This window comes from Phoxinus phoxinus (assembly GCF_949152265.1).
Source record: "Phoxinus phoxinus genome assembly, chromosome: 17".
Classification (NCBI taxonomy): Eukaryota; Metazoa; Chordata; class Actinopteri; order Cypriniformes; family Leuciscidae; genus Phoxinus; species Phoxinus phoxinus.
Window position 1 is genome coordinate 22,723,775 of NC_136892.1, and position 17,655 is coordinate 22,741,429.

General features: G+C 39.9%; 1 protein-coding gene across 2 annotated transcripts in view; it reads right to left on the reverse strand.

Moving 5' to 3' along the window:
* The window catches only part of bcr (BCR activator of RhoGEF and GTPase), a 66,189-nt gene extending 48,834 nt beyond the window's left edge, over positions 1-17,355 (reverse strand). The window contains exon 1 of one of the 2 annotated variants that reach the window (XM_079585189.1): positions 15,129-17,355. In XM_079585189.1, the coding sequence (XP_079441315.1) occupies positions 15,129-16,617 (1,489 nt within the window). In that variant the 5' untranslated portion in view covers positions 16,618-17,355. The remainder of the gene's footprint in view (positions 1-15,128) is intronic. The other variant, XM_079585190.1, reaches the window with a different exon arrangement.
* Between the last annotated feature and the right edge of the window lie 300 nt (positions 17,356-17,655).

Consider the following 17,655-nt stretch of genomic DNA (forward strand, 5'->3'; position numbering starts at 1 on the left):
GTTCAGGAAACCTGTTGGAAAACATTTAATGTCGAATGTCGCAATTCCGTTAGATGACGTTACTATAGTAGCACAAAAAGGACACACTTTACCTTTAAATCACCCAGAATGACAATTTTGGGTAGAATGGAGTCCTGATGGGACCGTGTGACACACAATATCAGCTGTACGGCTGCTGTGATTGGTCACCTCCAATAGAACAGTTTATCAAGGTGAGTAGAGAGCTGTCACATGGCATCAACACACTAACACACAAACTCTCATTCAACATGTACTACACACCCTCTCATGTGCCATAAAGCACACCTACAAACACACACTACACTATGGTTGCAACACAAACACTCACACCACCAATAGGTTTATAATTGAATTCTTTAATAACCATCATAAATCCTGTATGTTCTGACAGGCTGTATGTAGCTCTCGCATTCCTTAGGGCACCGTGCCACTCCTGAAGCTTATTACTTTTCTCAGCCCCAGAGAGAGAGAGAGAGAGAGAGAGAGAGAGAGAGAGGGAGGAAAGGCTCCAGCAGTCTGACCCCTGCAGAGCGGGTGTCTGTGTCTCCAATCCTCGTCATCCTTGTCTACATCTTCGTCTTCCCCTCTTTTTAGCTCATAGCAATGACGTTTTAGATTTTTTTTTCTCCAGTCTTCAGTCACATGATCCTTCAGAAATCATTATAATATGCCGATTTAATAATACGATTTGAAATCAGTTGTGCTGCTTAATATTTGTGAGAAAATTCTTATCAAAATTGTGATTCCAGGAATTCATTTTGATGAATAGAATGCCTCAAAGAACAGCATTTATTTGGAATATAAATATGTTGTATTATAAATGTCTTTACTGTCACTTTTGGTCAATTGCATAATTTCTGTTAAAAGTATTAATTTCTTTTAAAAAAAAATATATATATTTGAACAGTAGTTTACACTAAATGGCCACAAGTATGGATAAAAATTGTAAATGTGACAAATTTAAAAACTGATAGCTATATTCAGTTGTCACATTTGTCATCATTATCCTCTTTACTTTTGTAATATCAAGTACAAAACTGAGCCATTTGAAGCTCATACAGCAACCAAAGACAAGAACAGAAATCTGCAAGCATTAAAAATTCAGATAATGGACTATCGACAGCTCAGGCGTCTGGCTATGGATATAAAAACCTCCATGTCAATATCAATTCAATAAACTACACAAAAAGCTAGGACTGTGTTTCGATATTAGCACTAACTCTGTAAAGAAACGTTTAAAAGGTCACCCTGAAAATAAAAATAATACCTGAAATGATAATGGTGGTTAAATGTTCAAGCACGAATGACGGTTTTAGGGCATCTGAGCTTGTAATATAACTGCAGCACTAAGTACAAATAAAGTGCATTAGCCATGAAAGTTCCGCAAGTTATTTTCATAAGCCATCTTAAATGTATTATCCTTTTGAAAAGACTGGAAGAGCTATTTAAAACTTGCTGAGCTCATGGAAAACGTGGCATGTCTGAAGGTATCTAGTCCCAACTGAGGATGTGTCGTCTTTGTGATTTTAATCCAGCGTTTTATTCAAGTTACACATGTCTGTGTGAGAGTTCTGATGTGCATGGCAGATATAGTTCCTAACCAAACTGCAACGCAGACTAATATATAACTTGGCTCTCAGAAAAAAAAAAAACTCAGGAGTCAGGAGCACACAAATACAGTACTGTTAGCACTCCAGCAAATCAATATATCTACAACTGTTCAACAGTGTGCCAAGTATGGCAATATATCATAAATACAATAATTAGGCTTCTTTAGTCATTTTTGCCTATTAAAAATCCGGGTCGAGTGGAACATGACAATGGCTCGTGTCAGGGCAGTGAAAAAATTCAACATGACCTTAATTAAAAGACTTGCTCTAAAAAAGTCCAAAAAGAGAGAAGACAATCTCAGAGTGCTCTGGAAAACAATTAATCCAAGAGAATGGATGGATGTGTTTTATTCAATACCAAAAAGCATCAATAAAAGCAATTAAATCTACGGTAATTAGAAACAGAATATTTAAAAACCCAACATCATGTTGCTAGTTTGGCCACATGCTAATAGCAAACTCTATGGGAATATTGTTTGTTTCACATGTGTTATTGCCCAAGTTAAGCATTTCAAAACACTTATAACAGGCATCATTTCAGTTATGCTGCCTAACGTAGCCAGTAGACTGCAAGGCACTATTTCTTTTACTGTGGAGCCACAATGTGCAATGCATCATTCTGACGTATAACACAGTTACCACAATCACGTCAAAATTGTGTCTGATGACCCAAAATTAGCACCAATAATTAGAGCTCTCTTGGGTCAGTAATATGCCTTATAATTAGGAAGTTTAAATAGCTCTGGGTGGCCACATTGGCACACGGTAAGTGGTGGAGTGTGTGTAGCAGTGTGTGCGTGAGATGGGGGGCCACGTCCTGGTAATTGCTCCAATCTGGAGCCAAAGCACACATACAACCCAAAGATTTGTGATGCTGGTGAGTGAGCAGGGTAGAATGGAGAGACAAATGTAAAATAGGTCTCCAGTTCAGGCATTGTGCTAAGGAAGAATACAGACATCACACACTATATAACCACAACTCAACATTTTAGCCCTGTGCCAATAAAATTAGTCATCTAGACTTCTTTTTATAGTCTAGGGTGGCACTGGATCAGTTTATGACACCAGATTCGAACTTGTGATGTCAAAACCGGTAAGCTCCGAGCTCCATTACTAAAATATATATATGGAATAAAATCACTTCTGATGGGAAAGATACTGCTATCAAGACTTAATTAAGAATGCAAAATTATCAGTGGAATGTTTTATTTTGTGTGGTTAAAATAATGCCTTTCCCATCCATTGAATCCCTTATTTCCAATGAGAATGTCATTGCTTCAGAGGAAACCATGCAAATACACACACAGAAGGTCACAGTAAAAGGTGAGTGACTTGACTGACAGTCGGCCAGTAGGCTGGAACAGCCCTGAAGGGAAATGCTAATGAGTGTCAACAGGGAGGAAACAGAAACAGATGAAGTGAAGGTTCAAAGCCAGGCCAAAGCTATCTGAGAGAACACCACACAGCCACTTTGTCTCAACTTGGGGGCGTCAAGAAAATAACTGATTTTGGTCCGATTTTTTTTTTTTTTTTTTGTCTTTATCTAAAATTTCTTCGACCACTGAAAGATCCCAAAGAGAAGCCATTTTTTGACCCATTCTCAACATCTGGAGAGGCTATTCAAGGTTGGAGAGACAAAAACCATACACAGCAAAACCAAGTAACTGGCCCTTCCCCCGACCCAATATCAGCTTATTATATTTCTACGGTGATGGCTGCTGTTCAAGGTGCTCTGAATTTAAGCCGCATCGAATTGTATTCGATTATGTTTATTGTACTCTCAGCTGAAGCCATTTTACCTCGGAGCATAATTCAATTCATTGCGTGTAATCACGTTACTTTACTGAAAGTTTTTGTGTTGTCCTTACTGCCACAAGACTAAAATTTGTGTCTCTCTATGACTGTTGCTGGAGCCGTTTTCAATGGGTTGAGCTTCCTGGATACAGCAACAACATCAAACGCCATCTCTTGTTCTGTGTCTACACGCAAGGTCACCTTGAACACTATTCCCCTCCACCATTTCACCCTCCCTCGCTCACTCCTTCTCTTTTTCCATATCAGCAATAATATTTCACGCCTCGCTAAGGGAGATCCTTCCTATCGGATAACACGACTGCAAGGTGGCAGCCAGGAGGAATGCACAGCATTTTAGCAGAGGTGTGTGGGGGTCTGGTATTTTGTATTGAAGAAGGAAGCGGAGTCAAAAACTGATGACACTGACTAGAGTTGAACTAAAGACACAAAAACATAACCAGACAAAGCAGAGCATTTATAATGCATTTACCGGTAATATCCATTTATCTGCATTCATATCAAGGCTTTACATTAAATTAAATTGCAAGGGTGTCTGTTTAAACCCTTAATTTCATTCAAGGGAGTCTAGTGTAAAAAAAAAACATTTATTCCACGTCCCCCTGAAGAGCTTTAATGTAGAGCCCTGAATATTTGTGAAAGTAAGTGATACAAGGCCTGCCTCCTCAATGATACGCTACACCTCGTACAACACCGTAACATAAAACAGTTGTGTAGTCTGAGGACACAGCATGACTACATATATACACTTTCCCTCTAGGGACACCACTCCTGTCACAGTGTCACTATTTACACATCAGCCAGGAAGCGTATAGCCTAACAACACTGAAACCAGTCAATCAAACAAAGGTTTAATAACTATAGATAATAATAACTATAATATTGGCCAAGAGGCTGCAAGAGTGTTCACAGAAAATTGAGAATGTATTATTTTTAAAACAAATATTTCTATTATTAAATATTTGTTATTTCATATTTTTTATTATAATATGAATATAGGCTAACTGATGGTTTCAATACATTTGGTTTCACACACACAAACATTACAAATGGATTCTTATACATAAAATGATAAAGCTGCCTTTATATTTTAGAAAGTGGATCATCATATTTAGGGGTCTTTGGTACAAAAAACGTTGAAAACATGAAAACTCCCTCATAGCAGTCGTTGGTGGGGCAGGAAAAGAGTCCCAGCATCAATAATAGCCACCTGCACATGCCTTTCCCCTTGGGAAAAGACATTATGAAGTAGGATAGTAGAGTGTAAGTGAAAGACAACAGAACTGAAGATAAACTTTGCCATGTAGGCCAGAGTGTGTTTGTTCAGAGGGACACTGTGGCGTGGTCAGCGCTGTCATGAGGCTTTGTTCGTAATGGTGACCAATAATCTATTTTCTTAACTGGAACTTAACTGTGTAACAGCTGCTGTGTCTGGTTGTGTGGCCATAATATTTGGGCTAATATGTGGCCTTAATGCAGTTGAAAAGCAGAAGAGAAGAGAAGAGAAGAGAAGAGAAGAGAAGAGAAGAGAAGAGAAGAGAAGAGAAGAGAAGAGAAGAGAAGAGAAGAGAAGAGAAGAGAAGAGAAGAGAAGAGAAGAGAAGAGAAGTCATGATATGGCTAATAACCATGAACAATAAAATATCCAAAGCAATGTATATTTATTGTACATTGCATCCCATTCCCAAAAAAAAGAGTAAAGAAAAAAAAGAAAAAGGTGAAGTAGCAGGGCCAAACCTCAGCTTGAGTTTTATTGGATATCTAAACTGCACTGGAGCCAAAGCATTAAAATCCAAAGCACATTTTCCCTTGGAGATCGCAGGGGGAGAGACCAGGAGCTGGCCAAACCCTGATCCACTACCGCCTGGAGAACAAGAGGACAGACACATACAAGCACAGATGGATGAGACACCACAGCTTCCTCCAACTCAATACAAGCCCAGAGTTTAAGACATCCTGTACTCAAACGCCTCTTTTTTCCCCTAAATATTCAGTCCTCTTCTGTCAAACGCTTGTGTTCCTCAGCTGTGTTCTTGGCTGATTTGTATTCTGGCCGACGAAGTCGAGGAGACATCGCGGCTCAGAGTTGTAGCCAGCTGCACTGTGGCACTCCGCCCGTCCTCTGAGCCTTAAATCAGACCCGGCCCACCTGCCTTCAAAAGGAGGGTGGAGGCAGCGAGGAACAAGCGGGCCAGGACTGCTAGATATGATTGCAGCTGGCCACTAAACATCAGTCTCGCTCATTAATCTGATAATGTGTTATTATTATAACCAAAATTCCCCTCTGACCCGACAACAGTTCATTCTGAAAACTCTCCCTGATGAGCATCACTAATATAAATCCTACTACAAAGAGCCAGAAGGGATGAAAAAAAAGAGAAAGAGCTAAGACATTGAGGGAAAAAGAGAGAGACAGAAAACGAAAATGGGTTGAGAATGCCTAAGGGACTAATGTATAGTTGAAACAACATCTGCAACATTTAATTTTCGTCATGTGAAGTATTTCAGAGTGAAAAAGAAAAATAATTTATAATTTGGTTTTATCTGTAAAAAGTAGGTCATGCTGCATGCACCCTCGCAAACTTAGTGACGTCATCAGAAAAGAAAAGTAATTTCAGATATTCGCTAAAAGAAAGTTACACTTTTGCATTGTCCTGAAAACAGACATTTTTCTTTAGAATAACAAAATTTAACAGGGACATATACAATAAAATGTCAATGACATTAAAATGTTGTCAACTTAGATGCATTTGAATTTTGCAAATAAATAGGTTACATTTTGATTACTTGTTGCTGATAACATAATGCATGCTAAATAATGCATGCTAATTTGTCCAATAATTGTAATAGATTTCTGGTCAAAAAATAGCTAATAATTTAATTGTACATGATTTTGTGTAAAAATACAAATACAATCAACAGTTGTATATTATTTAAAAGGGTATTAAACCATCACATTATATTTGAAAGTATCCAGACAGATAGGCCTATTAATCTTGTGATCTTCTAAATATTAATAATTTAACACAGCTATTAAAACTATTAGTGATTTTAAAGAATAACTTTCACTGAGTTTATAAAGTTAATAAAAATGCAGAATAAAAATAGCCGTAAATGAGCATGCACAATTAAATATCCAATATTAGCCAATATAGGCTATCCGATACAGATCGCTAAAGTAAAGTCATCAGACAATGGTCGTCAATATGGTCCCTATATGTTTATTGAGTATCTTATGCATTAGTTTGTAACTAGTATCACTCCAATGCATTAGTCATCTGGCAAATATGAAAGAAAATGCTCATTTTGCTATATAAACTGCAGGCTGTATAAGAGAGACAGAGATTAATCCTGAAGCCACTGTACAGTATTCTCATATCACTGCACTGAGAGAAAATGAGAGCAGATACAAATACATTCCCTTGTGTCCTGCCAAACCCAGTTCAGGCTCTCTCCTATGAACACACGTCCTCCCTCCAGTCTATTAAAGCCAATCCACCATTCAATCACATAGCCTACCAATAACCGCAGCTAACTACAATTACAACTTTAAGAGAAACAAATTTCACGATCACTGTCTATATTTAAAGGATTGCAATAATTGTACAGTTTAATTAGTCGTCACTGTCTGCAGTTAGTAGTATTCAGTGACTTTAGAGACTTGCCATAATGGCACGTAGACCAAGCTAAATATCAAACATTATTATTTGCATAAACCATGCCTTATACTCTGGCATAACCTGAGTACCGGTATTAACCCTTTCCTCTAAAAGCCACTTTTAGGCTTATTAAGGGTGCTATAGTCATAAGACGCTTTGCCACATCATCACTGACCTAATCCTTTACAGTCGTGTGGTGATGGGAACCAGATTTATTGTTTCTGACATAAGCCTCAAATGGACCGGTGTTTTGATCTGTCATGATACACAATCCATTTCTTGCGAGTAAAGACCACACTGTTTTTTTTTTTTTGTCTCTTGAATAGTCTGACGGTTGAGTTTGACAGCTGGGGAATGGAAGAGAGCGTATCGTGAAGCCCAGAGAAAATAGAAAATCTTGATTCTGAGCATGGAAGGAGGGCGCGTGTGGCTGACGAAGGTGACAGATCCTATTAAAGTCAGACAGGCTAATAGAACACTGTAGTGCCTCTTAAACAAAGAGTTCAAACTAAGCATGGCGGAGCACATGCATGAATCAGTTTAAACTTAAAGCTAAAACAAACTATTAAAAGACAAAATTTTGTGAACTGAAATAAAGCTGAAATAAAATTAAATATAAAGATTAAAAACAAACTAAACAAAAATGTCTAAATGTTGCCTTAGTATTAAAACTAAAATAAGTTTAAATTCTAAAATTACTAACTGAAATACAACTAAAACAAAAACTAATTTAAACAACTAGCCTAGCCTATTTAGAAAAAATATATATCAAAAAGCAAAAAATTACTAAAAATGAAAAGCACAATCACTAAAAATAAAATGAAAACAGAAACCATACACTGTAAAAAAATGCTGGGTTGTTTCAACCCAACTTCGGGTCAAATATGGAGAAACCCAGCCGTTGGGTTACATTTTTAAATTATATTTTAAATTAAGTTTTTAACCCAACGTTTGGGTTTGACCATATTTGAAACAACCCAGCATTTTTTACAGTGTAAAGTTAAATGAATATTATTAATAATAATATATTGATAAAGCCTTCAATAGTATAAAAACTACTAAAATAACACTGGTACAAATATAGGATGTTAAAGCTAGTACAGTTATCATGTTAGCATATGAGGACAATCTAATCAGATATTAAAGTAATAGTTCAACACAAAAGAAAATCAGAAAAATGTTGAGCTGTTTTGTCCATTTAACGAAAAATTAAATGATTTTTTAAAAATCATTTTAAAATTTTTATGAAAAATCATACGATTTGGAAAAACACATGGGTGAGTAAATTATAAAAGATTTTACATTTTCTGGTCAACTATCCATTTTAATACCTTACTTTAAGGGAAGAAGGAAATAAGAAAGAAACAACAACAAAAAAACATGAACAACACAAAGCCTGCATTTTTTTTTGCAGGGATTGCTTGACAAAAGCGACCTTTGGCGTGGGTTCCCCCTTTGCTCTTTAAAATAATTCAGTTATGAGGGGACCCCCAGCGTTCTTGGGGGCCAACGCTTTGATCTCTTCCTGGTTTTCCCCCTTGTTTGGTTGAAAACCCACAGGCACATCACAAAGGTGCAAGTGTAATAATTGGCTGCAAGCAGTCTAGATTCAAAGCAGCTGCCCAGACTACATGAGGGAGCAGTTCTGGCTGAAATAAACAAATGCTTCATTAAACCACAAGAAAGAACAATCTGGAATGTCTTAGTTTTATCAGCAGAGGTGGGATTAGGGTTGATTTATGTCTTGCCACAAAATGCACTTTCAGGATGGCCAAAAACAAAAGGCACTGACCATGCAAACAAGCCCATTTTCATAAATTGACTGTAAATAAGCCAAGAAGCATTTGCTTGTTTTTGTAAAGGCCATTTGGTGTCTTATGGAAGAGATGAGGCATTCAACATGATGAATAAAGCACAGATTAAGATGACTGTTCCTCAATGTGATTTAAACAGGATTTGAGATTATGTGCTATGTTTGTATGACAACATTGCGTTGTAATCTTTAGTGCGTCAGAAGTCAACTCCTATGCTAATCTAAATACCCTTCTCTTGTCTGACTGGGATATCTTGGATTTAAACTGTGATTGCCACAATGCCCCCGCTGTCAAAAAAAGCCAGCAAACAGAACAGCCGAAGTTTACATAGGCAGTATATCTGTGCAGGGTGGGCCTCAGCTTTTTCCTTTTTTTTCGCTGTCCGTTGGAATGGCTGCATCTGTGCGGTGACAAAAACTCCTGTGTTCGAGCCCTTGGCACATGGAGCGACGCAGACACACGCTCAAACCCCCACACGCGTACTTGCGCATGCTCTGGAAAAGGGTGACGAAGCCGAGGTCTGGGTGGAGTGTGCAAGGGTAATGGGGTGATGTTGGGCAGCTCTTCCTTAGAGGGTGGGGTCACTGTCTACTCCACATTCCCAGGCCTGTACAGAGTTCATACCAGCCAGAGCAGTGCCCTGCACCAGGAAACACTCTGCAGGGGTTTGGCCATCTGTGCCTGGCCTAGCGCATCAACTTGGCCAACTGCCGTACACCTCTCACATCGCCTGTTATGCCCTGATCTACAACTACAACACCAGCCATACATCAACAGCTCGAGTGGGCGGTGATGCCATGTTATATTGTGCTATATAATATAGCTCATAATATATTGTGCTCATAATATGCCTAATGAAACTCAAGTGTATCTCAAAAATTAACCTTTGCTGCAAAATTCTGAGTGCCTTAGTTTAATGTACAGTCAGTAAGCAAATCCAACTGCTGCCTGAAGTGTAAAGTCTTAAGTCAGACACTTACCAGCCATTAAACCGTATATGTTAAACATTTCTGCAGTTTATCTAACTTCAACTACAGGCTGGAATACACTACACGACTTTTAAAAATAGATTTTAAGACATCTTACACTTTCATCAGATTTTAGGCATCATACACTTGCAGACTTGGTAACAACTACAGAGAAAAGCTGGGCATCACACACTAAACTTTCAAGTCCCCAGCTAAGTGGAACGGTACGTGATCCGCTAGTTTCTGAATGAATCAGAATTATTTATTTTTTGATCCACGTCGGACATCAAGGAGACATTACACGTCACATTCTGATGTCACGTGTCTTTGTGGGATTTTTTTCGGGATTCCAGAAAATCACTGGTAGTGTAAATGAACCAAAAATCAAACAATCCCGTGACACATTATCAGTGTATTTTCCAGAATCTCTGTGGGCTTTAGAGTGTTAACACCACCTATCACTAGCTGAGTAAAGTTCTCTTTCCCCAATTCATTACTCACCAGGAGAGAAGGGAGCTAAAAGATGGTTGTGAAAATTTTGTCTTTGCTGCTATTTGGCAGAAAGTCCGCAGACAACAACAAGCTCTCACTCTCTCTTTCCTAGCACACTGGGAGGCAGAGCCTTGCTGTACTCTGGCATTAATCCATTTTCCTCCGCATGTCCAATACATGTGATATTCTTTCTCACAACACAACTTATTTTTTTTGCACATATATCCCCTACTAATACTTTGCCATTCTTTGACAGTTTCTATTTAGAAAACACAACAAACATCTATCTTTAGAGAAGAAATCTTATTTTCTGTAATACTGTGAATTCACAAAATCTGGCAAAGATTACAAAATGTACCAGCAGAGACACGTGGATTAGCCAAATATTCTGAGTTGCCCAACAACAACCTGTTTTGAGAGTGAAGACCACAGTCATCGTTTCCACATACACAGTATGCGTTCTGTTCTTAATTTTTACTTGAAACCAGAAAGCACACTTCTGTGGATCTGGAGTGTCTGTCTAAAAATAAGCGACTGGAAAGCCTGACCTCAACGTGGTGCTGCTGGACAATGCAAGCATTGAGCTGAACCCACACCTCCATTCCTGTCCACACCTCTCTCTCAACCTCATCCTTTTAAAAGGCATTCAAATGTGACACGGGTAACACTTTCATGGAACCTCATGACAAATCTTATATAGGAAATATTGTCTATGAAGAGGCAGCAGAAGAGCAAACGAGACCCCTTTTAGCTTATCAAAACCATGCAGCCCTATGAGTGTAGTCTGATTCCAGAACAAATGACTTAAGTTATGACCCTGTTCATTTACAGAATGGCTGATCCATACTATGTAGTAGGTGAAAAAGTATTATGTCCGCATTCACAGTATTCATGAAACAGTAGAGATAAAATGTACCTGAAAAGACCTACTACTTTCGGCAAGTTTCTGAAGTCTGTATCACTTTACTGTCCCATGAGGCAACGGATGAAGAGTTGTGAATGGGAGTGAAGCAACACAACTGACGCCGACAGGTCACATGACAAAGGTAAAATGTAGTACATTTATTCAAAGAAATACCTACTCAGAGAATATGCGATTTTTAAATGTAGTCTAATTCTGAACTAATGATTTTAATGAACAGAACTAGTTTATTTTAGTCAATCAAAATCATATAGTGAAACTAGGGCTGTAAACGATTAATCACGATTAATCGTTTATAGCCCTAAACAATCAAGTTTAGTAAATCAAAAACATATCTACTCACAATAAATTTTACATTTTCTTTTTATTAGCATATCCTCCGGCTCCCACACATTTAAAATGCTGTGCCTGTGTGTTCATATTCAAAAGTCACAATTTTCCCCAGTGCACTAAAAGAGTTTCCACACAACCGTCCATCAGTCCGTTTATTCCAGCTACCTGAAATGCCAACTTCACAGTAAACGTCATTCATGACTTATGCAACCATATTCAACACAGAGCACGGCAGCTGTCTTAGCCTTGTCCTGAATGACTGATGTTTTCTTGGGTATTTGTCTGAGAACTTTCTGTTTTCAGTCATCCCCTGCCTCTTGTTCTCTCCGTGACTCACTCGCTCTTCACCCCAAAGGACACTTCTGCTACTGATCTGTAAACCACAGAAAGACATTTCTTCCTGAATGCCTGCTTCAAAACGCCAGAGGACCATCGGGAAACAATTACAAATCTTGTTTACAAGGGGACATTGACTGTGGGAACAGTCCCCTGGGGAAAACGAGGAAATAAGAGATGCATAAACCTCAGATGATTCTGTGTGCTGAAATAACGCTTTTTATTAAAAAAGTTGCAAATTGCAAAAGTAAAAGGATGACAGGGTTAGGCTGAGTGGGTGCCTATAAGAAGTATCTACTTCAGGGATGTTCTTTTATTGTAAAGGCTCGAAGATCTAATAAATGCGTGCAAACATAAGATCACACGTGCATACGCACACATGCGTGAGTTGGACTGTTCACACCATTATGCAATGAGAGCAGAGAGTCTCAGCATCCCCCACATCTTCACTGAGGCGAGAGACAGCAGTTCAGTTCAGCACACCACACTACATCCTCCTGTCTCCCTTTTCCCTTACAGCACTAAGGTATTGTGCCACTGGATTTCATTCCTCTCCTTGGCATTGTCCTTTAAAAATATCACATTTCTAACCAGCAAAGTCAAACTAAATAAAAAGGCAGACAGGATCATATAAGATAGCATCTCTTTCTTGGCAAGATAAGTTGCATACTGTCATGCTAATGGTAACCTGTGAGGCCTGCGAGGGCTTTCTTCATTAGATGAATGGCCGCTGTATTGATTTTGTTCGGACCAGCTTGATTCACTGTTTAAGAGGAACGAAACTGCAAATCATCTCAAGCCGAAATGTAAATTGATCCGAAGATAACTGATTGCATATTAAAGTAGCGAACCATTTGCCATTTCATCAGGTTAAAGATCTACAGCTTTTTACTTCAACGCTCTCTGGTAACACTAAGCCATGCTTGCGAACTGTTTAAAATATGTGAGGTGGCTTTCAAAGTTATTCACATCGATTTTAAGTCAGTATGATGAGGACAAAAGAACCTGGGGCATACTGGACTGTGCTCAGCTGGTGTCTATCCATCTTTATCCGCACTCTGTGTTATCTCACTTTTGCACAAAGAGAATCTTCCTGGCATTTGAATGGACGGGCCGTGCCAACGCCCTCCGGGTCTGTCTGCTTCACACCAAAGTGCAATTCACCTCATCAGCTCAAAGCCTTTGGATTTCAAGCCAAATGTGACACATGACAGCGCCTCCCCTGTAGTCATTCTGATAGCTGATGTCATTCTGCTGCTTCTTGGTGAGAAACAGGTTAAAAGATACTGGATAGCATAAGCAAAACATTGCAGATCAAAGTTTCTAACGCTCATGAAGACAGTCTAACACTAATAAATAGCAGCCAGGTGAGTCACGCTCATGGATATCCTTGTCTCTGGCTGAATCTTCCAGACACCTGCTTGTTAGGTAACAATATAGGCTACTGTACTGCTAGTCAGTAGTAAGAGTTCCTACTTCTGCGGGACTCAACAATAAAAACTGCCCGCTAGTCTGGGGCCAGTGTGATACAACTTCAGGATAGTTGACAGAACTGCCACGGTGTTGCTACTACTAAAAATACTGTATTCATTGTGTGCATTAATTTTTACGCTTTCAAAAATGTGGTTTTCTGAGATGCAATTTAGTCAAATACAAAACATTAGTGATTGGTTCTTTAGTTTTCGCCACAATTTTTGTCAAATGTAAAAATGGCAAAAAAAGTTTTGTATCTCATGCTATCATTTTCACAGCAAAATTTTGTGTTTATGAAACTATCCGTAAAATTACACTACCGTTCAAAGGTTTGGGGTCAGTACGATTAAAAAAAAGAAAATACTTTTATTCTGCATTATAGGACACATTGAAATTATCACAACTAAAGACATTTATAATATTACAAAAAAAAAATATTTCAAATAAATGCTGTTCTTTTGAAATTTCCAGAATCTTTTGAAAAAAAATTTGTTCACTAAAATAATTTTATCTTTACAAAAAAAATCTGCAATGAGCTGAAAATTATAGGCCTACTGCTTATAAACATTACTTAATACACATTCTTATTGATGCTTTCGAGACTATCGCAAGGATTTTTGTAAATTCAACAAAACTTAATCTATCTTATCCAGCTAGATAGCATGAGCATGAGCAAATCTCTTACAACAGAAACAATTTCTGATACATTATTTTAATCATATTGCTTTATATGGGCAGACACAAATCACACATAACAGTGAAATGGCTTACTTTTCCTTCTTTTGCCTTCACTCGACTACAGAATTTCACAGATGTATCATGTGAGCTCCACTGACTTGACATAAAGTACCATAAAAAAAAAACCAAGGTATTCACGTATGGCCATTTACGCTCCAAACTCATAGGAAATCAAATGATTTCTTACTATTTTTCCTTACAAACACCAAAGTCTGTTAAATCGCTGCATTAACATAGAGTACCATAAAAATAAAAGCAAGGTATTTACGGATGACCATTTTTATTCATCAAATAGGTCTTTGTCCTGATTGGGAGATTTCCACAGCAGCATGTGACATGAGTGAAAGCTACTTAGCTCATGTCCTGTACAAAGAAACAAACTCTGACACACACATTCGGACCTCATGATCATAAATTAGCTTGTTTAGTTAATTACCTCTTTATATAGATGAGTCTCATCAGGCCGGATTTACTAACCGCAGCAAGTGGCCGTCACAGTGTCTGCCCAATACAGGCAGAGCGTGAAACAAAAGTAGACAATAGCTTGGGAAGTGCAGAAACTGACAGATGAGGGATTTAATGGAAGAGCAAGCACAATATAAAGGGATATAAAACAGAAACGCTGACCAGTCAAGAAAGCAGAAAAACACAAGATGCCCACTCATTTTCACTCTAAGAAGAGTGTTTCTGGCCAAAAGCATTGAGTTGCTATTATTCAGCAATGCTACAAATTGCTACCCCAATGTATCAGATTAACAATGATGTCATCAATGATGTCATCTCTCATTTACAGTAACAACCAATTTTGCTAATCTAAAACCATTCATTTTTGTTACATTCGATATTTGTTAGGAACCGCATCACCTGTGTGTGTGTGGAGGGGGGGAGAAAAAGAAGAACAACGGAGAAGAAGAAGAACAACAACATGAAAAAGTAATAATCATGACTTACCTAGATCTCCATGGTAACTGTTGTCATGGGAAGCCCGACTGGAGGCTATAGAGTCTCCATCGTGGGGCCAGATTTGTCCTGTTTTCCTTACGCCTACAATGGTGGCCTCGGACACCACGACATGTTGCTGCCGGTGCCGTTTCTGTGTCTGCGGTGTAGGGGGGCTGCTGCTGTCAAAGGAGTGCTGGGAATTCTGGGAGTTCTGAGAAGGCGAGCGACTCTTCTCTCGGAGTGGGCGGCGGTACGCTGTCGTAGGGCTGGGCGACACATGACTGGACTGTCCCGAGGAGAAGTCTTCCTCACTAGACGTCAGGTTCTCGTTGGAGCTGCAGTCTGGCGTGTAGCCGCCTCCTCCGCCTCCCACGTCCTCGAAACTTCCGGGCGAGTAAGACCTCCTGGGCCAGGTGAGAAGATGGTCGTCGCTTCCTCCATGGTCCCTCATAGTGACCCTACCGTCACCACCATCTCCTGACATCATCCCTCCTACGTAAACACTAGTGTATGGCTGGAAATCTGATGGCTGCCATGGCGGCGGTGGTGGTTTGGCCCCGTTCGGTCTCGCGGTGCTATAGCGAGGACTGGGTTCACCGTCTTCATACTCTGCGTCGTATCCGCAGGTGCTTTCAGTAGAGCGCCCCCTATAGACAGGCCTGGTGCGTAGATCACCTGCGACTGTAGCAAGGTTGCCCGGAAGTGAATGAAGTGACCTTTTGCGCTCCATCTGCATGGCTTGGTTCCCAAGAGAGCTGATTTTGTCCGAGACCTCACGGTCGTTGACTTTTACTAGGCCCCTGTCATGATGAAACTCAACATTGGTGTAAAACGGTTTCTCCTGGCCGGATTTTCCTTCGCTGGCTGAGTGCGAGTTGGCTCGTTTGATCCTCTCAAAGTTCGAACGTAGTGCAGCCACCCCAAGCCCCATGCCCGGCTTGTCTTTCGAGGATGGATCCAAGGGCAGCTCCTTGTCAGGGGGTGGATGGGGCCTACGAGGGGAGACTCCGCCCCTCTGTGTGGACGGTGAGAGCCCATCGGTCTCACTGACTGGCCCTGCTTGGTGTGCCTCAAACGATGATTGAAGCTCCAATCCATCGCCATGGGAGGCTGACTTTCTAGCAGGGGGTGGTCGTGGTTTCACTCTGGTCTCCCCCACAGGCTGAAACCTGCTGCGCTCTGACTGCCCGTGCTCTTGTGCATGGAGATGCTGGGAATCGGCCCCAACAGCTTGTGGGTCCCCTTCTGTCATGTGAGGTGGCTTCCTGAAACCCCATCTCTGTCGGTCATAGCCCTTTCTCTCCTTGGCCAGCAGCGTCTGAAGGTAGATCATCCGGAAGCGCTCTTTGTTCACCTCCATTTCCAAACGTCTTATGGATGCTTTGCACTTCTCTAGTTCTAGTTCGATTCCCCCAACAGATCTTAGCTCCATCTTCGGAGGCTCAGACTCTGGAAACTGTGCTTTCCAGGCTTCAATGAAACCCACAGGCTCCACCATTGTGTTTTTTTTTTTTTCAGTTTGAAAATATCAAATTGGTCAGAAACACACGGTCAAGTAGCTCCAACTAAGTGGAATTTAGCCGAAGAAAAGCAAATCTGATGAAAGTATTAAAAGTCGGCAGTGCCCGTTCATAATAAAGGATATTTCTTTAATAACACTTAATACAAATGTTTACAAAACACATCGTTCATGATTTCCCTGGAATCGTCACTTGAAGTCTCAATCTTTCTGTACCAAAATTGTCGTCGTTGTCGAGTTGTTCAACGACAGAAGAACGACCGTTATTGAGCATATCGCGCGGAAACAATAAAGGCACGCGCATTCTCATCTCGCGCACCATTCCGACGAGACCACTTGCAGAATATCACGCGCACAAATCTCGGTCCCCAGCACAATGACAGCATCTGTTCTCCAGAGCGCACGGAATAAACAAAATACTCCTTAAAAAGCTTTTCAAATTAAGCTGGTCGCCATAAACAAATTATAAGGTCCGGTCGTGTATGTGGCAATGTATTCCAGTTATCCTGCGTTGATAATGTGATATCTCTTTTATCACCATTATGCCCAAAACCCTTTGTGCTTACGTCTGTGTAGATTGAAGGTAAAAAAAATCACTCTCCTCGATTGTTCTTTTAGTTCCCGTTGATGAAATTCTCAGAAGACGCTCACGATTATCCCATTTTGTCGCGGATAATTAGACTGTTCATATTTGGTGAGTCTGCTGTACGTAATGCCTCCGTGTGAACGAGACACCGCTGCTGCTGCTGCTGCTGCAGGAAGGGGCGGGACTACGGCATATGATTGACAGCTCTCCCAGCATGGGTTCGATTTAAAGAGACAGGCTGCTTCACCGCATAGGTCAGGGAGATTGTAGTATGTGTGTGGCGTGGTTTAAATATCAGATTTTTTACATGAGTTAGGAGGAATGCAGTCTGAATCTGAAACTGAGTCGCGTTTACATACACGTACAGCCTTTTTAACTGTGAGAGAAGGAAAACGCACAATAGGCTACTGTATTGCAAACATTATTAGCTT